The sequence below is a fragment of the Temnothorax longispinosus genome, chromosome 11 (assembly GCF_030848805.1).
Source record: "Temnothorax longispinosus isolate EJ_2023e chromosome 11, Tlon_JGU_v1, whole genome shotgun sequence".
In the NCBI taxonomy this organism is placed as follows: Eukaryota; Metazoa; Arthropoda; class Insecta; order Hymenoptera; family Formicidae; genus Temnothorax; species Temnothorax longispinosus.
Window position 1 is genome coordinate 6020438 of NC_092368.1, and position 20195 is coordinate 6040632.

At 33.4% G+C, this 20195-nt stretch overlaps 2 protein-coding genes and 1 long non-coding RNA gene across 3 annotated transcripts in view; 2 read left to right on the forward strand and 1 right to left on the reverse strand.

Annotated features, from left to right (window-relative positions):
- LOC139822269 (uncharacterized) overlaps positions 1–2129 on the reverse strand; it is a 9101-nt gene extending 6972 nt beyond the window's left edge. The window contains exons 1-3 of the mRNA XM_071793887.1: positions 1735–2129; positions 708–822; positions 255–610 (exon numbers count right to left, since the gene is read on the reverse strand). Coding sequence (XP_071649988.1) covers positions 255–610; positions 708–822 — 471 coding nt within the window. The 5' untranslated portion in view covers positions 1735–2129. The remainder of the gene's footprint in view (positions 1–254; positions 611–707; positions 823–1734) is intronic.
- Positions 2130–8160: 6031 nt separating this feature from the next.
- On the forward strand, positions 8161–11327 carry LOC139822038 (F-box/LRR-repeat protein 4-like). The gene is made up of 7 exons (XM_071793554.1): positions 8161–8867; positions 8976–9099; positions 9191–9647; positions 9732–9891; positions 10007–10361; positions 10434–10752; positions 10902–11327. Exons 1-7 carry the CDS (start codon positions 8673–8675, stop codon positions 11224–11226), a joined length of 1935 nt encoding a protein of 644 aa, XP_071649655.1. The 5' UTR covers positions 8161–8672; the 3' UTR covers positions 11227–11327.
- A 6939-nt stretch (positions 11328–18266) lies between these two features.
- On the forward strand, positions 18267–18970 carry LOC139822598 (uncharacterized). The gene is made up of 2 exons (XR_011734559.1): positions 18267–18726; positions 18811–18970. It is a non-coding gene; the product is annotated as an uncharacterized lncRNA (long non-coding RNA).
- Positions 18971–20195: the final 1225 nt, after the last annotated feature.

The following is a 20195-nucleotide window of genomic DNA, read 5'->3' on the forward strand; positions in this document are numbered from 1 at the left end:
TCGGAGAGATTTTCTGGACTTTCAATGTTTGAATCTATTACATCTAACAACTCGTTATTCATTAACTCAGATTTTAAATAATCCATCCAAAGATCAAAGTTGGATTTTTGCGTCAGCTTATATTCTCTTCTAATATGCAACCTTTGACTGTTCAATTCCAATTCTATAGCTCTTTTCATTGTCTCTAAACTCCTATCTTTTTCGGCTGAACAGACTGTTATTTCATTTAATTTTCTTTTTTTTTTAGACTCTACCTCTAGTTCTTTAACCGTTTGTTTACTGTTTTCTACTGAACTTTGGGTATCTTTATTGCTTACCTCTAAACGTCTAAGTTTAACTTTTTCTTTCTCTAAGTTTAAACGGGAGACTTCCATCATATTCTCCATCATCTCGGTGGCCTTCGTCATTACTTTGTCCAGCATCTGCATCAAATTATCCATTTTTGCGACCAATTTTTCTTGCTTTTCATATAATATTTTGGTTTCAATTGGCAGTACTGGACGGTTCTCCTCCCATGCTTTGGTCACATCTATATTCTCTCTGACTTTAGGCAAGTTCTTTTTCGGGATTGCACCTCTTCTTTCCGTCTCCTCCTTTTTATCTTTTGCTTCTATACGGAATTTTGAAATTACTATTTTTATTTTCTCTGAATGCATATATATATTATTCTTCTAGACTATTTTATTTTCAAAAAAATACTCTCTTACCTCTATCTTTTCTTACTGTCTCCTCGTTTTTATCTTTTGCTTCTCTATCTATTACCGTGATAAAGCTGCTATCGCTGTCGTAGTCGACCAGCGCATCTTGGCCTTCTTCTCCCATCTATATCGGGATTTAAATATCAATTGAACATTAGCATTCCTCTTTTGACAAGATAAACCAACATTCGTATTGACAAATAATAATTTACAATTTCTATCACTAGATCTCTTTCAGCGATAAAAATTTAATGCTTATGAGGCTATATAGAACGCACTGCAATTCACAATAACCCCAAAGCGAGAAGACCACGCGCCTCTGCAGGGCTATCCGCACGCGCACACCACTGTCCGTTGCGATCCCCAGCACTGCTGAAAAGATCTATGGGAGCTCGGGTTGATCACGCACACGCACGGGGCCCATACAAATTTACGCGGCTTCCCTAAACAGTAATCAAGCTACACCGCACAGCAAGTCATGCTCAATTACCGACCCGATACATATCGATTTCAAAAAAAATAAACTCATATAGAGTTATATAGAGTTTTTATACATACGCATACATTTTCATGTATCGCAATCTAGCCATCTAGCATACGCATACATTTACATGTATCGTAATCTAGCCATCTAGCATCGATGCCATGTTGTTAGTCGAAATCGATTATGTGTTGTGCGCGCCCAGCAACAAGTCTCCGCGGCAAAAAACAATGCTCTCGACCGTCTACGATCGGAACTTCCGCGCGCCAAAAGAAATGACTCTCGCCGTTCACGATCGGACTTGCACGCGCACGTCGCCGACTTGCTACCAAGCGGCATTTTTCTATATTCTTTTCCTTCATTATTCTCTACTTCTTTATTACACTTACACATCTATTCTCTAATTCTCTTATTACCATTATTACCTCTATTTCTATTTCTCGAGTAAATGGCAAAACATCTATCTCCTTGTAACAGTATTTATCGAACGAACATTCTTATTAACTGAGAATTTCTCGTTTTGCTCGTCAGCAACGAGGAATATTATTTACTTACCCTCTAATCTTCTAGATGCTTCTATCTCTTTCTATGCCCTTCGCCGGCGTCTCACACACTTCGTATATACACTTTCGTGCTATGTTCCTCACGCAGGGGAATCGTGCCCTGGGCCCATAACCTATTGGAAATATAATCAGGGACGACTTGAAATGTGGTGAGATGAGCAGGGAACACAACAATCTTGATCTTTATACACTCTGAATACTGTCTTTATTATATATAAGTATATCACACTCTGTAACTTAAACCGTAACCGACACGTCTGAACACGACGGTGATCGAGGCTCTTGTGAGCACCACTGATGACCGCACGCACGCATGGCGCGCTGAGTCGCGCCGCCAACCGGGGGCTGCCCTCTAGAAGGGCGGGAACTTATTGCTCGTTCAAAGTCTTCTCCCAACAGTAAGCATGCGCATGCATTTTTTGTATTTCGTTTTAAACAGTAAACGATGAGTTACTATTTTCAAAAGAGAATTTTAGCTGATAAGTATGTTATGTATATATGTATATAAATATAGGTATTTATATATAAATATATATATTTACATATACAATTAATTTTTAGAACACTGTATTTCACCTTTGTATTACTATTTGTTTTGGTTAGTTCTGGATCATATCTCTCCAACTTAATACTAAGCAATTTCTGCAACTGCCTAGTGATGGGCGATTTTTTTAACAAAATCGATTTTTGAATCGATCTTGAATCGGAATGACCAGAATCGATTCACTAATAAAATCGGACTAAAAGAATCGATCTCTTAAGGATCGATTCACTAATAAAATCGGACTAGAAGAATCGATTTCTTAAGAATCGATCCGAAAATTGCATGTAATGAGCGAAGTATTTAAATTTTTAACATATTTTAGGGCGTAATATTTTATTTGTCGTATGACAAATTTTTTAAACGTATTGATTGGCTATAAGATAGAAGACTTCTAGAAACTCGAGAACTTCTATCTTGCACGTCTTGCAGTCAATTAACATGCTTAAAATATTTTTCGTACGATATAAAATATCAGCCTAAGTGTCCGTCCTAAGTCCTAAGTTGATATAAATTATATAAAAGTGATATATGATTTAAAAATAAAAATCAGAATTCAGAAGTTTGCATCATAACAATTCAGGCCTTCAGGGTGTCAACTGTCAAGAGTTTCGGTAATAATTGTGTAACTGTAAAGATATTAAAAAAAAGGAAAAAATAAGAATTTTTATTTAAAACATTTTTATTCAATTTTCCACTCATGCATAGATAAGGAGTTTAAGAATAGCATACACTGTAAATGTTCAGACGATAATTTGTTTCGTTTTTCCGTAACAATAATTCCGGTTTTCGAGAACAAACGTTCAGATGGAACGGACGTAGCTACAATTAATAAGTATTTTTTTGCAATGACATGAAGAAATGGATACATTGTCTTACAACTATAAAGCCAATAGTGAATTGGATCTTCATGTAACCCAATAATTGGTTGGTTTAGGTAATGTTTGAAGTCAGTCGGCATATCCTCAGTATCATTGCAGTTTAATTGCTCCATATAAGCAAGTTCATTATGATATGACCACAAAGAGTTCTTTTGATTGTCCATTACTGCATTTTCTGTTGTATTATTTTCTTTGAACATATCGTTATTTACATTTTCCATTTGCCGGACTATCTTATTTATAGTTTGTAAGCAGGCATCTTGATTATTAAAATGCAATCGTTTGAATCGAGGATCTAGAAGAGTTGATACAGCTAACATAGTGTTATTTTCTATATCTCCAAATCGCATGTTAATGTTGACAGAAAGAGATTCAAGCAACTGTATGGCTGTACTTGATGTCAATTCATCTTTTAAAGTATTCACTTTTCTTTTTAAGCAGTTGATTAGTGGGATTATTTTGCTACTCGTAAGTCGTAACATACTGTTCGCCACATATTTCCTTTGTAACAGCTTCGATAGGAGCCAAAACTTGAATAACTTCTTTGGCAAGCTGTAATTCTAAGGCTGATAGCATTGGAGGTGCTTTGGGAAATTTCAATAATATTATAGTGATGTTTTCTGATAATTCGATAAATCGTTCCAACATGTAATATGTAGAATTCCATCGTGTGGGAACAGATTGAATTAATTTCTTCGTGTTATATTTCCGTAATTCGTCCGCAGCAATAACAGAATGCTTGAAAAACGTGATTAGTGCTTTTATATCCAATGAACGTACAGCTTTTCCGCTCATCGTTGTTTTAAAGTTTCTAGTAAAAGCTGTTCAAAGAATAACAATAAACATATCAATAGATCGAAAATCGATTCTCTATTAAAAGAATCGATTCATGCTAAAATCGAAAAGAAAAGAATCAATTTAAAAAACACGATTTTGGAAGGAAAAAGATCGATTTCCTGAAAATCGAATCGAGATCGCCCATCACTAGTAAGGACGTAAAACGTAAGCGTAAGAAAATCGACCAATCCCAATCAAGTACTTATTGTGTTGTCCGTAATCCCAGGGGAAAATACTCGATTGAGATTGATCGATTTTCTTACGCTTACGTTTTACGTCCTTGCGGCATTTTATGTATAAAGGCCTTAAGGAGATTCTAAGTGGAAAGATAGAAGATGAGATAGTGAAGAGTTAGAAAGAACAGAAGAAGGAAAAGAAAAGAAGGGATAATGGAATAATAAATGTGGGACTTCCGTTTCCGATTGGTTAGATGTGAGACGACAGATTTTGTAAGCGAATAACGGAGTGCGAGTGTGAGAGGTAGAGCGAGAGAGAGTGTGTGGTAAGCGAGGGGCGAGCACAGTGTGGGAGAGGGAAGGTGTGAGAGTGGAAGAAGTGCGGAGGGTTCAGAGAGAGAGCCCGTGGAGGCTGAAGAGAAACAGGAAGGTTGAGGTTAGAGAGACAGACGTAGAAGGGCCAGAAGGGGAAGAGTATAGAGCGCTAGGGTAAAGAGCTAGGGAATTCTGGGGAGTTCGGGAATAACACGGGGAAGCAGTACGGCCATAGAATTGGGGAAAGAGATACGCGGGGAAGCAGTACGGGGAATATAGACGAGCTTTTCAAGAGGAAGAGGGATAGGAGAAGGAAGAAGGAGCGTTTGGGAAAGGGAGCGAGGACCTTTTCAAGAAAAGCAGGAAGATAGTGAGAACGCCACCAGGGGGGGGGGAATATAGATATAAAAGGGTTGTTGAGAGAATTAGGATAAGAGCTGAGGGAGGGGTTAAGGGGAGTGAGAGAGGAATTAAGAGAGGTGGCGAAGGGGCAAAAGGAGGCAATGGTGGAAGAAGTTGAGAAGATAAGGAACGAACTAAAGGAGAGAGAGAAGAAATGGAGAAGGGAGAGAGAAGAGTTTAAGAATAGAATAGAAGATTTGGAAGGAAAATTGGAGGGGATGCAAATAGAGTTAAAGGGAGAAGTTGGTGATGGAGGAAAAGGTGAGAAGGAAGCGGAGGAGGAAAAAGGGAGGGGGGAGGTAGAAGTCTGATTGGAAGAAGAGGGTGGAAAGGCTGGAAAGGAGGTGTAAAGTGAAGGAGAGGGGAGAAAGGAAGAGAAATATTTTGATAAAAGGAGTGAAAGAGGATACGGGAGGAATAAAGGGGGAAGTAGAGGAGGTGATGAAAAAGATAGGCTTAGAGGTCAAGATAGAGGAGATTAGAAAAATAGATGCAGGAAGGAGAGAGAAGGAAGGTATGGCAGTAGTAAGAGTAGGAAGTGAGGAAGAGAAATTAAGAATAATGAGAAATAAGTGGAAATTGAGAGACAAAAGTACTTAGATGGAGGAAGATTTGACATGAAAAGAAAATGGAGGGTAAATCAGGTTGCATGGAAGGCAAGAGGAGAGGGTACGAATAGGGCAGGGAGAGGTATGGATAGAGGGGAAGTGGTGGGTGTGGGATAAGGTAAGAGATGTGCTTAGGGATAGTAGAGGGTAGTGTTGGGAAGCAGGGCAAGGGAAAGGGAAGGAAAGCAAAAGAGAGGAAGTGCAAAAGTAGGTTGAGTAGAAAAGTAAATATTTCAACAAAAATGTACAAATTTCTATTTCTAGTTAAATTTTGTAGTTATTTATAGAAATTTTTTCCGCCAGGGTTGTTTTCAGAATAACAATATTCGAAAATGCTCAGATTATGTACAGATAAAGATAAAGTTGTTATACTAATAATAAGCCTTTAATGAATATGTTAAAAAAGTTTATTACAGCAGAGATTGCAATGAATAATTTACTGGCTTTTATTATATTTGAAGAAAATCATTTCTTCAAATGTATTTAAATAAATGTAGATATTATAAATGCGTATTTAATTTATATCTTTCATGTACAGGATAAATTTTAATATAATTAAAAGATTTTTTTAATTAATAATTTTTACGTTTTAATTGTGACATAATCAAGAGACACGATAATGGCTGCGTTCTGCCGATACTCCGCTAGCCTAGCAATCGTGAGCAGTCGCTCGTTTCCTCTCCTTTGACCCAATGGATTAAAAGGAGAGGAAACGAGCGAAAACGAGCGACTGCTCACGATTGCTAGGCTAGCGGAGTATCGGCAGAACGCAGCCATTGTCTCGCGCTCAGTGCGGAAAGGAACACGCGAAGACGCGAGGAAGACGCACGAGCCGAGTACGATACGATTTTACGATTCTCATGGCTGGCGACGCTAGCTCGAGCAAGAAAGAGACTGCAGATGTCTGCGCTTTTCGGCCGCTCGAAGCTGGCCGAACACCGAGCACACAGCCGCTCCGCACTGGTCGCACACTAAAGCTATATCCACACAAACTTGCATAAGCCCATAAACATAAGCATAAGAGAATTGATTGGTCCATATGCATGTGCATAAGGAAATAGACCAATCCGTTTCTTTATTTATATGTTATGCACCTATGTAAGTTTGTCTGGATCGTCTGGATAGACCTGGATAGACCTTTACGCGCAACGCGGCTGTTCGTTGCTGTGTGCGCACGTCCGTGTCAGATGGTGGGGGGTCCTAGCTCCCAGCGTCCACGAAATACCAGCACTGTGTGGGACCTACACAGAAGTAGTATGCAATAGTATGTGCTAACCACGTGTTCCAACATATTTCTTCTCTTCCATGATTTTTTCATTTTATACGGAAAAAATCAAATTTGCCTTGCCGATAAACAGTAAGTAGTATGAAAATCGATACAAATTAATTAGTTTTTTTGATTAATTTTTTGATTCAGTTCCGAGTTAAATTTCCGGTAGATAATTAATTCTTACATTCACTGTGTGACCTTTTGTGCGACTTATTGTTAGATCGCTACAATCTATATAAAAAATATTTTGAAAAATTTTTATTATTTACTTAAAAGCGTAAGCGTAAGTGTAGCGAACGTATGCAATTTAAATTTTGCAATTATTTTTCTTTGGTGCAACGTGTGTATGCCGTATGTCCTTCTACCGTGTGAAACACATTCTCACGTGGTGGAACGGTAGAACATGTTATAACGTGTATCGAAAAATAAGATAAAAGATACATTGAGTAAGATAAAAAATACATTTCGGAAAATCTTAAACCCATTCTACAATAACTGCAAGAGCATGCGGTAAGACGTAAGCAGTAAAAGTTGACCAACTACAATCGATTATTCTTGGATTGTAAAAATCTTATTAGTCAGTAACTTACTTCCAGGTAACACATACACGTTTTAGAAATATTGTTATAAGCGTTTTTCCGAAACCTTTTGGCTGCATTCGAGGAGCGCGCTATTAGCGCTATTGCATCATTCTGTCTTTATCGCTCATCAGATGTAAAACAAGGATAGAATAAGCAAATAGCGCTAATAGCGCGCTCTCCGAATCCAGCCATCATAACCGATTTCTAGAAACGTTTCTCATGAGTAAGAATGTCCATTCGAAAAACGTTCGATGGAACGTTTCTTTTCCGATAAAATAAAGTTTCAAAAACTATTATAGAAACGTTTTGTTTTAATAATAAAGACATTTCAGATAAAGACATTTAAAATTCTTACTTTTCACGTCTTTTGAACGTGTTTATGACGTCTTTGAGACATGCGTGAGAATGTTCTACAAGCTTTATACATATACCATCTATGATGTCTATTCTTTTTCGAAGAAATTCCTGAACTTTTGCACATTCGTACAATAAGTTAAAGTAAAACAAAATTATACTTGTCTCATTCTAACTTAAATGCATTACTGATGTGCACCAGTTCAGGAAGTTCTTCAAAACGAAACACACGTATAAATGTTTTTACAATAGCCACGTTCAGAAGAACGTTTATTTTGTAACTGTTGGAAGTTTTCTAAGCTCAGATTTGTCCGATGACAAAAGTAGATTAAGACCGGTTGGACAAAATTAATTTAAGTAATTTAAGTAAATAAATGGATATATGTGCGTGGATAAAATGATTTATTTTGTACAATAATAAATAATTAATTAGTGCAATGTAAATTTAAATGTTTCAAAAAAGGCTATTAAAGTTATTATATATATATAGATAAACCAAATTATAATTTTGAAAGAAATAATTTAACAAATAGGTATTTTTGTTAACTGTAGAAACGTGAAAAATACGTTTCTTAAATTACGGTTTTAAAAACATTTTTGTTCAAACGTTTCTTAATGGTTCTTTACGGTTATGAAACTATGTATACGTTCAAAAAATGTATGTGAAAATAATAATGTGCTACCTGGGCTGCTTACGCATCTTACATCTACTTTTACGACTATATGTTGTAGAATGAAACTTTATAGTCATTTAGAAATTAAGCGTAAGTCTGGCGACAATCTAAATTGTGCAATTTTTTTGTTCTTTTATTTGTGCTCGTGCACGTGTGTGCCACGTGGTAGTAGAAGAACACAGAGCTTCCGGTATTTCAGATTTATAAAAGAACATTTTTCTACATTAACAAAATTAAAAAATAACTGTTATTTTCTTTAAAATAATTAATTATTTAATTAAGAGAGACAATATGACAACCCACAATAAATATTTAAATTTTGAGAGTTGTAGTCGATATCCCTACATCGGCAGAGAATCCGTAGGAAAAGAGGGTGTTGACTTTATTTATCAATTTGTGAAGAAAATATTTGTTACCACGAGAAGAAACCATCAGAATTTTAGCATATTCCATACTGCCTCTGATATAATTGGACCACCCGAAAAAGTATGTGTATTTCCTGGTATTATCTGTTATTGTCCTGTACAAAGTAATCGCTATCTATAAATTTATGTTACAAAATTTTCTATTTAACACATTTCGATTTTCTAATAGAGAAAGGATGGTTTCGATTTTTCAATATCTCCGTGGCAAAACGAAGGTTTCATGAGAATGTCGTCTATTGATGGTACTCCATGGTATACAGCGGACCATATGACGAGCGAAAATAATTATATTGGTATGTAATATTTGAGTCGATAAATAAGATATTGTTAAAGAAGACACGCTTTTGTTGAGAAGAGAGTATAATTATATTTTCTATTTTTAAGATATCGAGTTTCATAAAGCTGTATATCTAGTCAGAGTCTCTATTTACGAAATATATAATCCTGGAGGCGTAATTCAAATTTTGGCTCAAGATTTCAATAATCACTGGATTCAGTTGTGGGATGAATCGTCTCAGATTATATTCCCGACATCAAGATTATTTTCTCCACCGTTATCGCATCCGTGCCACTTCAAAACTAAAATGCTCAGACTAGTGTTTAAGGACAGCTCAAGTAAATCTTATACAAAACTAGCTGCTGTGATGCTTATCGGTACATCAGATTTGATCCTTCCTAGAAATTCTAACGAGAGTTTAAGTAATCTGTTAAAAAGAATTAACAGCATGTACTTTCCACACCACGACGATGTTCATAATTTAACAGCAGATTCAAAAAGTGCGCACTTGGATATAGTTCATCTGCAACGAAATTTTCCTGAATATTGTGTTATTTATAAAAGGTATTACTATTGTACATTAGGTAATATTTAAATCCTTTTTTCCTGTTGATAATGAACATCAATTTGTTCCGATGATATTTGCAGCGAAATAAGAAGGATTAATTATAAAAGTAATTTGAAGCACAAAAAGGCATCACAAGAGGTAATCCCTGGATATGTGCAACCTCTTGGACAGAGATATTCGCGTCGTATTCTATCGAAAAGTTACAAGGAGCCATCACGTTGCAGTTTATCTGCGCTTCCTGTAAAGTATTCTAAGAAGTCTATTTCTCATCACAATATTTATTGCAATGACATTTCGTACTTTGAGTAATAAAGTATTTATTTTGTATTATATTAATTATATTTTATCTTTACAGGATGAAATACTATTAAAAATATTTAAATACTTGGATTTGGTAACATTATGCCGCATGAATGAAGTAAATAATGAGCGCTTTGATATTTTAACACGGGATCCTCTACTCTATACACGTTTGAACATGCGATTCATTGAATCTGACAAATATATGTGCGATATATTTTGTTATTTTACACCTAGATGTAAATATTTGCAACAATTAGATCTTACAGGAAGCAACTTTGATGTTGATGTTTTCGTAATTTTTCTTGATAATTGCGGCAGGCGTTTAACGCATTTAAGATTAAGAGACTGCCGCATGGACTTAAATCCTGTCCTACTGAAAATTTCAGAGACATGCAAAAATTTGAAAGGTATATGCATATAGTATATAATTGTCAAGATTATGGGTAAATTGCATAACAACTAATACAAATTTTTTTTAGAATTAGATCTAAGTTGTTGTTATCGCGTAAACGACCTAGGATTTTCGTATCTCGAGGGGCTAAATAATTTGGAACATATAAACTTTATTGATACACGTATAACAACTAAATGTCTTTGCAAAATACTGCAAAATAACCAACGGATGCGTCAGTTATCGGCAGATAAAGACTTAATAAACGATGCAGCAGTTCTAATAGAGTTGGCAAATTCGTGTCGTGACTTGGAAGTAATATATTCACTGAACGCACGTTATCTTACATCTCAGGGTATTAATGCTCTTGCTAACTGTAAGAATTTACAAAAAGTGAACTTTCGTCTGTAAGTGTGTGTGCTACATTTTTTAAAATACACATTATTGTATTTTTTATTGAAATTTGTTTGCTTCTTTTGCGAACATCTTGAAAAAGTTATATGAATTTTCTCTTTGCAATTAAAATATTGTACTAATTATATGATTTTTGTTACAGATGCCATTATTCAGTTTCTGATGACTTATTTAGATTACTTTCTTCTTATCAACACTTGCAAGAAATTTATCTGTTTTTTGTTGTCCTCACTGATCACCGGTTGGAATTATTAGCGCAGTGCAGGCACTTGAAAAAGTTATGTCTTGAGCTTGTAAAATGTCATAAACCTGATAATTATTCCGTTATTTTGAAACAATGTCCTAAACTGCAGGAGTTTTATCTCAAGTTTTGTAATATAAGTGATCATTTAGTTAATCAATGGAAGAAAAGATATCCGCATGTATCCGTCTATACATACAACGACTTAGTATACATGATAAAGTGAAGTTTATGTTTACTATTTTGGAATATAAAAATTAATAATTTTTTTTTAAATTATCCGGTGCATAAGATTGTAAAAGGAGTTAATGCCTAATAAAAACAAAATAATTGTATTTATTTATAAGTTTGTTATTTTCGAACATTTCTTTCTGTATTTTTTTTCATAATTTGACTTTTTTGGGCAATAATTTCATTTTCTTAATATTACAAAAGCTACATTAATAACATCGTCAGTAAATTCTTAGTTTTTTTCCGCAACCGCATGTCTCTTTCAAGAATTTGTTTGAAATTTGATCTTTTGTGATACTTTTTTTATAGCCAGTTTTTAAATAATTTTCTGTGAGGTTTGTGTTGTAAATTTTTATATTTTGCTGAAGCTAAACAGTTTATCAAAACTATCCCAGCAAACAAGAAACATTTCAACTACATTGCAGCAACGCGTTAATGCAATATAGTTGAAAAGTTAATTGATGTTACTTGCTTTTACTGGGATACATAGTACTGGTCGACATATCAGATGCGGATTGGGTTTCTCGAATCGTTTTCTGATTTTTAGCAGCTGAAATTCAAATCTGTCAGTGAAATTTATCTGTTATATTTGATCTTGACCTAAAGAAATTGAGGTCAAATGTGCAAAAAGAGAACGGTACTAAATACATTCTAGACATATTTTTTAAATGTCTTTAGTACAATCTGTTATCGCCGTCACCGCGAGAAGGTCTGGACGCAGAGAAATCAGACGAGACCAATGGTACATGGTCATAATATGGTCACAATAGCGAACTTTGGACAGCTCTAGTATTCAGGGGACTCGTTACAAAGTTTTGTCCATCAAACTTTTTCATCATCTTTTGATGCTCTACAATTCTAGCCATGTCTGATTGCTGTTTATTGGGGGCCCAATTTTTCATATGAAACTGAGCATAGTCCTTTATTTAAATTTGTCGAGAAAGAGTGACCGCAAAAACAGGCCAAAAATAGTCTCTTTTTTCACCCTTGATTTTAGACTTTTACTTGGTACTAAATGATAGTCTATAATGAGTCATGAATCCTCAGAAAGTTTCAGATTGAGCCGGCTTTTTATTTTCAAGATATGGAGGGTCAAAGTTGTTGATTTCACCAACTTGCGTATTCGCTGTTTTAAAACGTTGAAATGGAAACTTACATAATGATATAGGTTCAAAAAACTTATTCGTTTGCTGTTATGTGATTATTTACAGGTATACGCGAATATACGTTGGTATAAATGTGAAAAAGATATACGGTTACATTAATTTGTGCACTCATTCGGAACATTTATACTAACATATATTTGCGTATACCTGTAAATAATTACATAACATCGAACGAATACGTTTTTTGAACTTATTATTATGTAAGTTTCCATTTCAACGTTTCAAAACAGCGAATATATGTTGCAAGTTGGTGAAATCAACAACTTTGACCCTCTATATCTTGAAAATAAAAAGCCGGCTTCAATCTGAAAATTTCTGAGGATTCATGACTCATTATAGACTATCATTTAGTACCAAGTAGAAGTCTACATTCAAGGGTGAAAGAAGAGGCTATTTTTGCGGTCACTCTTTTTTGATACGAATTAGGATTTGATCCGAAATAGGCACTTTACCCTACTGGCCTTTTTATCTCTAATTATTTTCTGTGCAAAAACCTATTTTATTATCCTACAAAAAAAGAACTTTACAAAGGCGAAAAAGATTTAATATAAAAAACGCCAACTCATAATCCAGTAAAACAAGAAACCTTACAAAGGTGAAAAGAAGACATGCCAAGTACATAAAACAAATATGCAAAAAATCTATTAAAAAAATATCTAGCAGTATGTAATAGATATGTTTAAAAGAATTGAATTATTCAAAGATAAATTGTTCTAAAATAGATATGAAATTAATACAATTATAACTAAGTATTTTAACACTAAAAAAACCTCAAAAAGCTAAGCTGTAAAAAACTTACTTTAAAAATATACTGCTAAAAAATGGGTAGAACTTCAGTGTACTTAAGTAAAAGAATTATACAATTCATCTAAAAGTTTCAGCAAAAACTTAATGTATCGAAAAGTGTATGTAAAAGAAAGTTTTATACATCCAAAGATATATGCAGAAATATTTAAATATATCCAAAAGTATAAGCATCAAAAATTTAACGCATCTACTATTATTTTATGCAAATTTAAAAACGCAAAAAAATTATTATAGGACTAAAGATGATTAAAGATCAACTGGATTATAGTGAAGAAAATACTTGGTGTGCCCAGGATAAGTACAAAATAATTAATAAGTACAAAAGAACTGATTAAATGAATAAATGTAATTAATTCTAATTAAAGTCATTTTAATGACTTAATTTAAATTTATCTTAAAGATTTTAAAATTAATCAAAAAATAAGGACTACAGGTAATATTCACTTATTATATGTACTACATAATTTTTTAAAATTAGGTAAAAATATATCAGTATATAATGATGAATGATGATAATTATCCACCAATTAGATCTGAGTGCCATGATTTGTATAGTATTTATTTGCTAACCGATTATTGTTTTCATTAACCTGACATTTTGAAAAAAGGTAGAAATTTTATCTAATACAATTATTTTATTATTTAATTTGCTTGCAAATCTTAAGAATCTCGTAGAACATGTTGAAAAATTGTGTATAAAATTATTTATATTGTTCTATATATTATCGTATGTATTGAATCTTGAAATTGCAATAAAGTTTACTGGCTCTTATTATATTTGAAGAAAATTATTTGTTCAAATGTATTTAAATAAATGTAGGTATTATATAAACGTATTTAATTTATATCTTTTATGTACAGGATACATTTTAATACAATTAAAAGATTTATTTAATGAATAATTTTTACGTTTTATTGTGACATAATTAAGAGACTCGATATTGTCTCGCGTCTATTGGGGAAAGGGGCACGCGAAGACGCGAGTAAAGGTCAATCTAGACAAACTTGCATAGGTGCATAAGCATATGCATAAAGAAATAGATTGGTCTATTTTCTTATGCACAAGCATAAGCGTAGCATAAGACCGCTAAACCAATAAGCATCCAACATAAAGTTGCCATATTAATAAGCATAAGATGCTTATTGGTCCAGCGGTCTTATGCTATGCTTATGCAGCTTATGCAATTTTGTGTACGATGGCCTTAACACGCGCGAAGCGAGTACGATAGGATTTTACGATTCTCGTTGCCGGCGACGCTAGCTCGAGCAAGAAAGAGACTGCAGATCCATGTCTGCGCTTTTCGGCCGTTCGAAGCTGGCCGAACGCCGAGCACACAGCCGCCGCACTGTCAAATGGTGGAGGGTCCCAGCAGTGTCAACGAAATTACAGCACTGTGTAGACCTACTACTGTCTTGCTGATAAACTGTAAGTAATAGTATGAAAATCGATAGAAATTAATTTTCTAATTAATTTTTTGATTTAGTTTCGAGTTAAATTTTCGGTAGATAATTATTAATTCTTATATTCACTGTGTGACCTTTTGTGCGACTTATTGTTAGATCGCTACAACCTATATCAGAAAATAAGATAAAAAATACATTAAATAAATAAAAAAATTTATTTTGAAAAATTTTGGTCATTTAAAAGCGTAAGCGTAAGTGTAGCGAACGTAAGCAATTTAAATTTTGCAATTATTTTTCTTTGGTGCAACGTGTGTATGCCGTATGTCCTTCTACCGTGTGAAACACATTACTACGTGGTGGATGTTATAACGTGTATCGAAAAATGATAAAAGATACATTGAGTAAGATAAAAAATACATTTCGGAAAATCTTAAACCCATTCTACAATAACTGTAAGAGTATGCTGTAAGACGTAAGCAGTAAAAGTTGACCAACTACAATCGATTATTCTTGGATTGTAAAATCTTATTAGTCAATAGCTTACTCCCAGGTAACACATACACGTTTTAGAAATATTTTATAAGCGTTTTTCCGAAACCTTTTATAACCGATTTCTAGAAACGTTTCTCATGAGTAAAAATGTCCATTCGAAAAACGTTCGATGGAACGTTTCTTTTCCGATAAAATAACGTTTAAAAAACTATTATAGAAACGGTTTGTTTTAATGATAAAGACATTTAAGGGTGGATTCTACTGTAGCCGGGCGAAAAATAATGATTTTTTTGAAATTTTTTTAAAGAAAACTATAAGTGATATTGGATTAATTTTTTTGTGATGTAAAGAGGCATCTTTTTCTTAAAGAAGAAAAAGATTTTATTTTTCAATTTTATTAATTTTTATCGTGTTGGCGTACAACTTTTTTGGCGGTAGAGCAACGGTTATCGGTGTGCAATTTAGCAACGAGCTGAGTTATCTGAAAGCAAAAAACCAAAATTTTCTTTACAGTTTAATCAATTACGCGGGGATTGAACCTACTTGCAAAAAAATATGAAAAATTGAAGAAGTTACAGCAATCGTAAGAAAAGTGACATTTTTTTTCGATCAAAAAATCAATTTTCTTATTGTTGATAAAAATGTTATAAATAAACAATAAAATGTAGCGGTAGGTTCAATCGATGGAGAAAATTGTAAGGAATCGAATCGTACGTGGCAACAGTTATTTGATTGATTACTTTTTGAGTTATCCTGCATACCAAGTTGGAAAAAAAGTAGTTTTAAGAAAAACGCGTTTATAAAGTTTTTTTTGCTATCAGCCAAAAACGCACGAAGAAATGCATGAAGATTTTAGTATAAAGATTTTTGAGGTCGCTGAATCCGAATCTGATATCAGATTTTTTAAATTCAAAATGGCGGATTTATTATGGCGGGTCAAAAGAATCGCAGTTGAATAAAGAAATGAAGTTTTTGATATTTCCACGATACTTGCAGTTAAATAACGCTCAATCCGCTATTCCGGGTCTATATAAAATGCCTTCCTCTTTTTCGTAGAACTCCTGTTCGGCAGTTTTCGTCATTCTCTTGGCTGTTCGAGTTTCTTTAGTGCTTTCCAAAGTACACACACACACATACACACATACACATACACACAAAAATACTAACACATAAATATAAACATATGTAGGGTCAAACAAAATAGTTGAGGGTCTAGGCAGGTATAAAGAATTCTTTTGTTCCCACAAGGATAGGACACTGTGAAGTCAGTGCAGCGTACTTCTGCTGTATCGATCCACGGCGCGTCTCACTAAAGAGGCTGTAGTTTCGTCAATTTTGCGAATTCGACGATAACGCTTTGGGAATATGTTCTTGAAACTTTATACTATTTATTTATGCAAAATAATTGATTTTTTTGACCCATTACAGTAGAATCCTCCCTTAAAATTCCTACTTTTCACGTTTTTTGAACGTGTTTATGACGTCTTTGAAACGTGCGTGAGAATGTTCTAGAAGCTTAATGCATATAGCATCTATGACGTCTATTCCTTTTCGAAGAAATTCCTGAACTGGTGCACATTCGTGCAATAAATTGAAGTAAAACAAAATTATACTTGTTTTACTCTAACTTAATTGCATCATTGATGTGCACCAGTTTAGGAAGTTCTTCAAAACAAAACACACACGTATAAATGTTCTTTCAATGGCCATGTTCAACGAAACGTTTATTTTGCAATAACTGTTGGAAGTTTTCTAAGCTCACAATCAAATTTGTCTGATGAATAGATTAAGACCGGTAGGACAAAATTAATTTAAGTAAATAATTATTAAGTGGATATATGTGTGTGGATAAAATGATTTATTTTGTGCAATAGTTGGTGCAATAAATTTCAAAAAATGCTGTTAAGGCTATTATATATACAGATAAAGCAAATTATAATTTTGAAAGAAAAATTTTAACAAATAGGTATTTTGTTAACTATAGAAACGTAAAAAATGCGTTTCTTGAATCATGGTTTCAAAAACATTTTTGTTCAAACGTTTCTTAATGGTTCTTTACGGTTATGAAACTATGTATACCTTCAAAAAACGTTTATGAAAATAATATGTGCTACCCGGGCTGCTTACGCGTCTTACATCTACTCTTACGACTATTGTAGAATGGAACTTTATAGTCATTTAGAAATAAAGCGTAAGTCTGGCGAATGTGAGCAATATAAATTGTATAATTTTTTTGTTCTTTTTTTTGTGCTCGTGCACGTGTGCCACGTGGTAATAGAAGAACACAGAGCTCCCGATATTTCAGATTTATAAAAGAACATTTTTCTACATTAACAAAATTAAAAAATAACTGTTATTTTTTTTTAAATAATTAATTATTTAATAATGATATTCAACACACACATGCATATTATGTAACAATGTCAGTACTAACAATGCGAATGAAAGCAAGATAAACTTATTGTTAGATTATACATATAATCTTTAACGCTATAATTATTAATATATATAATATTATAATGCATTTTAGCATACGCTAAAAAAGAAAGGATTATTATTCTTTGTCTTCTTTTAGAGAGACAATATGACAACCCACAATAAATCTTTAAATTGCGAGAGTTGTAAAATCGATATCCTTACATCGGCAGAGTATCCGTAGGAGAAGAGGGTAGTGTCGACTTTGTCTATCAATTTGTGAAGAAAAGATTTGTTACCATAAGAAGAAACCGTCAGAATATTAGCATATTCTATACTGCCCCTGACATAATTGGACCACCCGAATCCTTAAATTATGACGAACAATTTTATTTACCATGTTCTTTGGAGAAAAACATGTCAGGAGTATGTGTATTTCCTGATATTATCTGTTATTGTCCTGTACAAAGTAATCGCTATCTATAAATTTATGTTACAAGATTTTCTATTTGACACATTTCTAATATAGTCGATTTTCTAATATAGTCGAGAAAGGATGGTTTCGATATTTCAATATCTCCGTGGCAAAACAAAGATTACATGAGAGTTACGTATATTGATGGTATACACAGGACCATATGACGAACGAAAATAATTATATTGGTATATAATATTCGGATCGATAAATAAGATATTGTTAAAGAAGATACGGTTTTGTTGAGTAGATAGTATAATTATATTTTCTATTTTTAAGATATCGAGTTTCATGAAGCTGTATATCCAGTCAGAGTCTCTATTTACGAAATAGATAATTCTGGAAGCGTAATTCAAATTTTGGCTCAAGATTCCAATAATCACTGAATTCAGTTGTGGGATGAATCGTCTGAGATTGTACTCCCAAAATCAAGATTATTTTCTCCACCGTTATCGCATCCGTGCGACTTCGAAACTAAAATGCTCAGACTAATGTTTAAGGATAGCTCACGTTATTCTTATGCAATACTAAATGCTGTGATGCTTATCGGTACAGCAGATTTAATCTTTCCTAGAAATTTTAACGAGAGTTTAAGTAATCTGTTAAAAAGAATTAACAGCATGTACTCTCCACACCACGACGATGTTCACAATATAACAGCAGATTCAAAAAGTGCACACTTGGATATAGTTCATCTGCAACGAAATTTTTCTGAATATTGTGTTATTTATAAAAGGTATTACTATTGTACATTAGGTAATATTTAAATCCTTTTTTCCTGTTGATAATGAACATCAATTTGTTCCGATGATATTTGCAGCGAAATAAGAAGGATTAATTATAAAAGTAATTTGAAGCACAAAAAGGCATCACAAGAGGTAATCCCTGGATATGTGCAACCTCGTGGACAGAGATACTCGCGTCGTATTCTATTGAAAAGTTATAAGGAGCCATCACGTTGCAGTTTATCTGCGCTTCCTGTAAAGTATTTTAAGAAGTTTATTTCTCATCACAATATTTATTGCAATGACATTTCGTACACTTTGAGTATTAAAGTATTTATTTTGTATTATATTAATTATATTTTATTTTTACAGAATAAAATACTACTAAAAATATTTAAATACTTAGATTTGGTAACATTATGCCGCATGAATAAAGTAAATAATGGGCGCTTTGATACTTTAACACGGGATCCTTTACTCTATACACGTTTGAACATGCGATGGATTAAATCTGACAAATATATATGCGATATATTTTGTTATTTTACACCTAGATGTAAATATTTGCAACAATTAGATCTTACAAGAAGCAACTTTGATGTTGATAATTTCGTGAACTTTCTTCATAATTGCGGCAGGCGTTTAACGCATTTAAGATTACGTAACTGCCACATGGATTTAAATCCTGTCCTACTTGAAATTTCAGAGACATGCAAAAATTTGAAAGGTATATGCATATAGTATATGTATATAATTGTCAAGATTATGGCTAAATTGCATAACAACTAATATAAATTTTTTTTAGAATTGGATCTAAGTTGTTGTTTAAATGGCATAAACGACGAAGGATTTTCGTCTCGAAAGGCTAAATAATTTGGAATATATAAACTTTTGTGATACACGTATAAGAAGTGAACGTCTTTGCAAAATACTGCAAAATAATCAACGGTTGCGTCAGTTATCGGCACGTAGCGACTTAATAATAAACGATGCAGTTCTAATAGAGTTGGCAATTTTGTGTCGTGACTTGGAAGTAATATATTCACTGGTCGCACGTGGTCTTACATCTCAGGGTATTAATGCTCTCGCTAACTGTAAGAATTTACAGAAAGTAAAACTTTATCTGTAAGTGTGTGTGCTACATTTTCTTTTAAAATACACATTATTGTATTCTTTATTGAAATTTGTTTGCTTCTCTTGCGAGCATCTTGAAAAAGTTAAATAAATTTTTTGTTTGCAATTAAAATACTGTACTAATTATATGATTTTGTTACAGAGCCAATTACCCAGATAACAGCTTATTTAGATTATTATTTTCTTCTTATCAACTCAAGAAATTTATTTGCTTAATGCTGTTTTCACTGATCACCGGTTGGAATTACTAGCGCAGTGCAAAAACTTGAAGATGTTATATCTTTTTGAAGCGAAACTTGATATACCTGATAATTATTTTGTTATTTTGGAACAATGTCCTAAACTG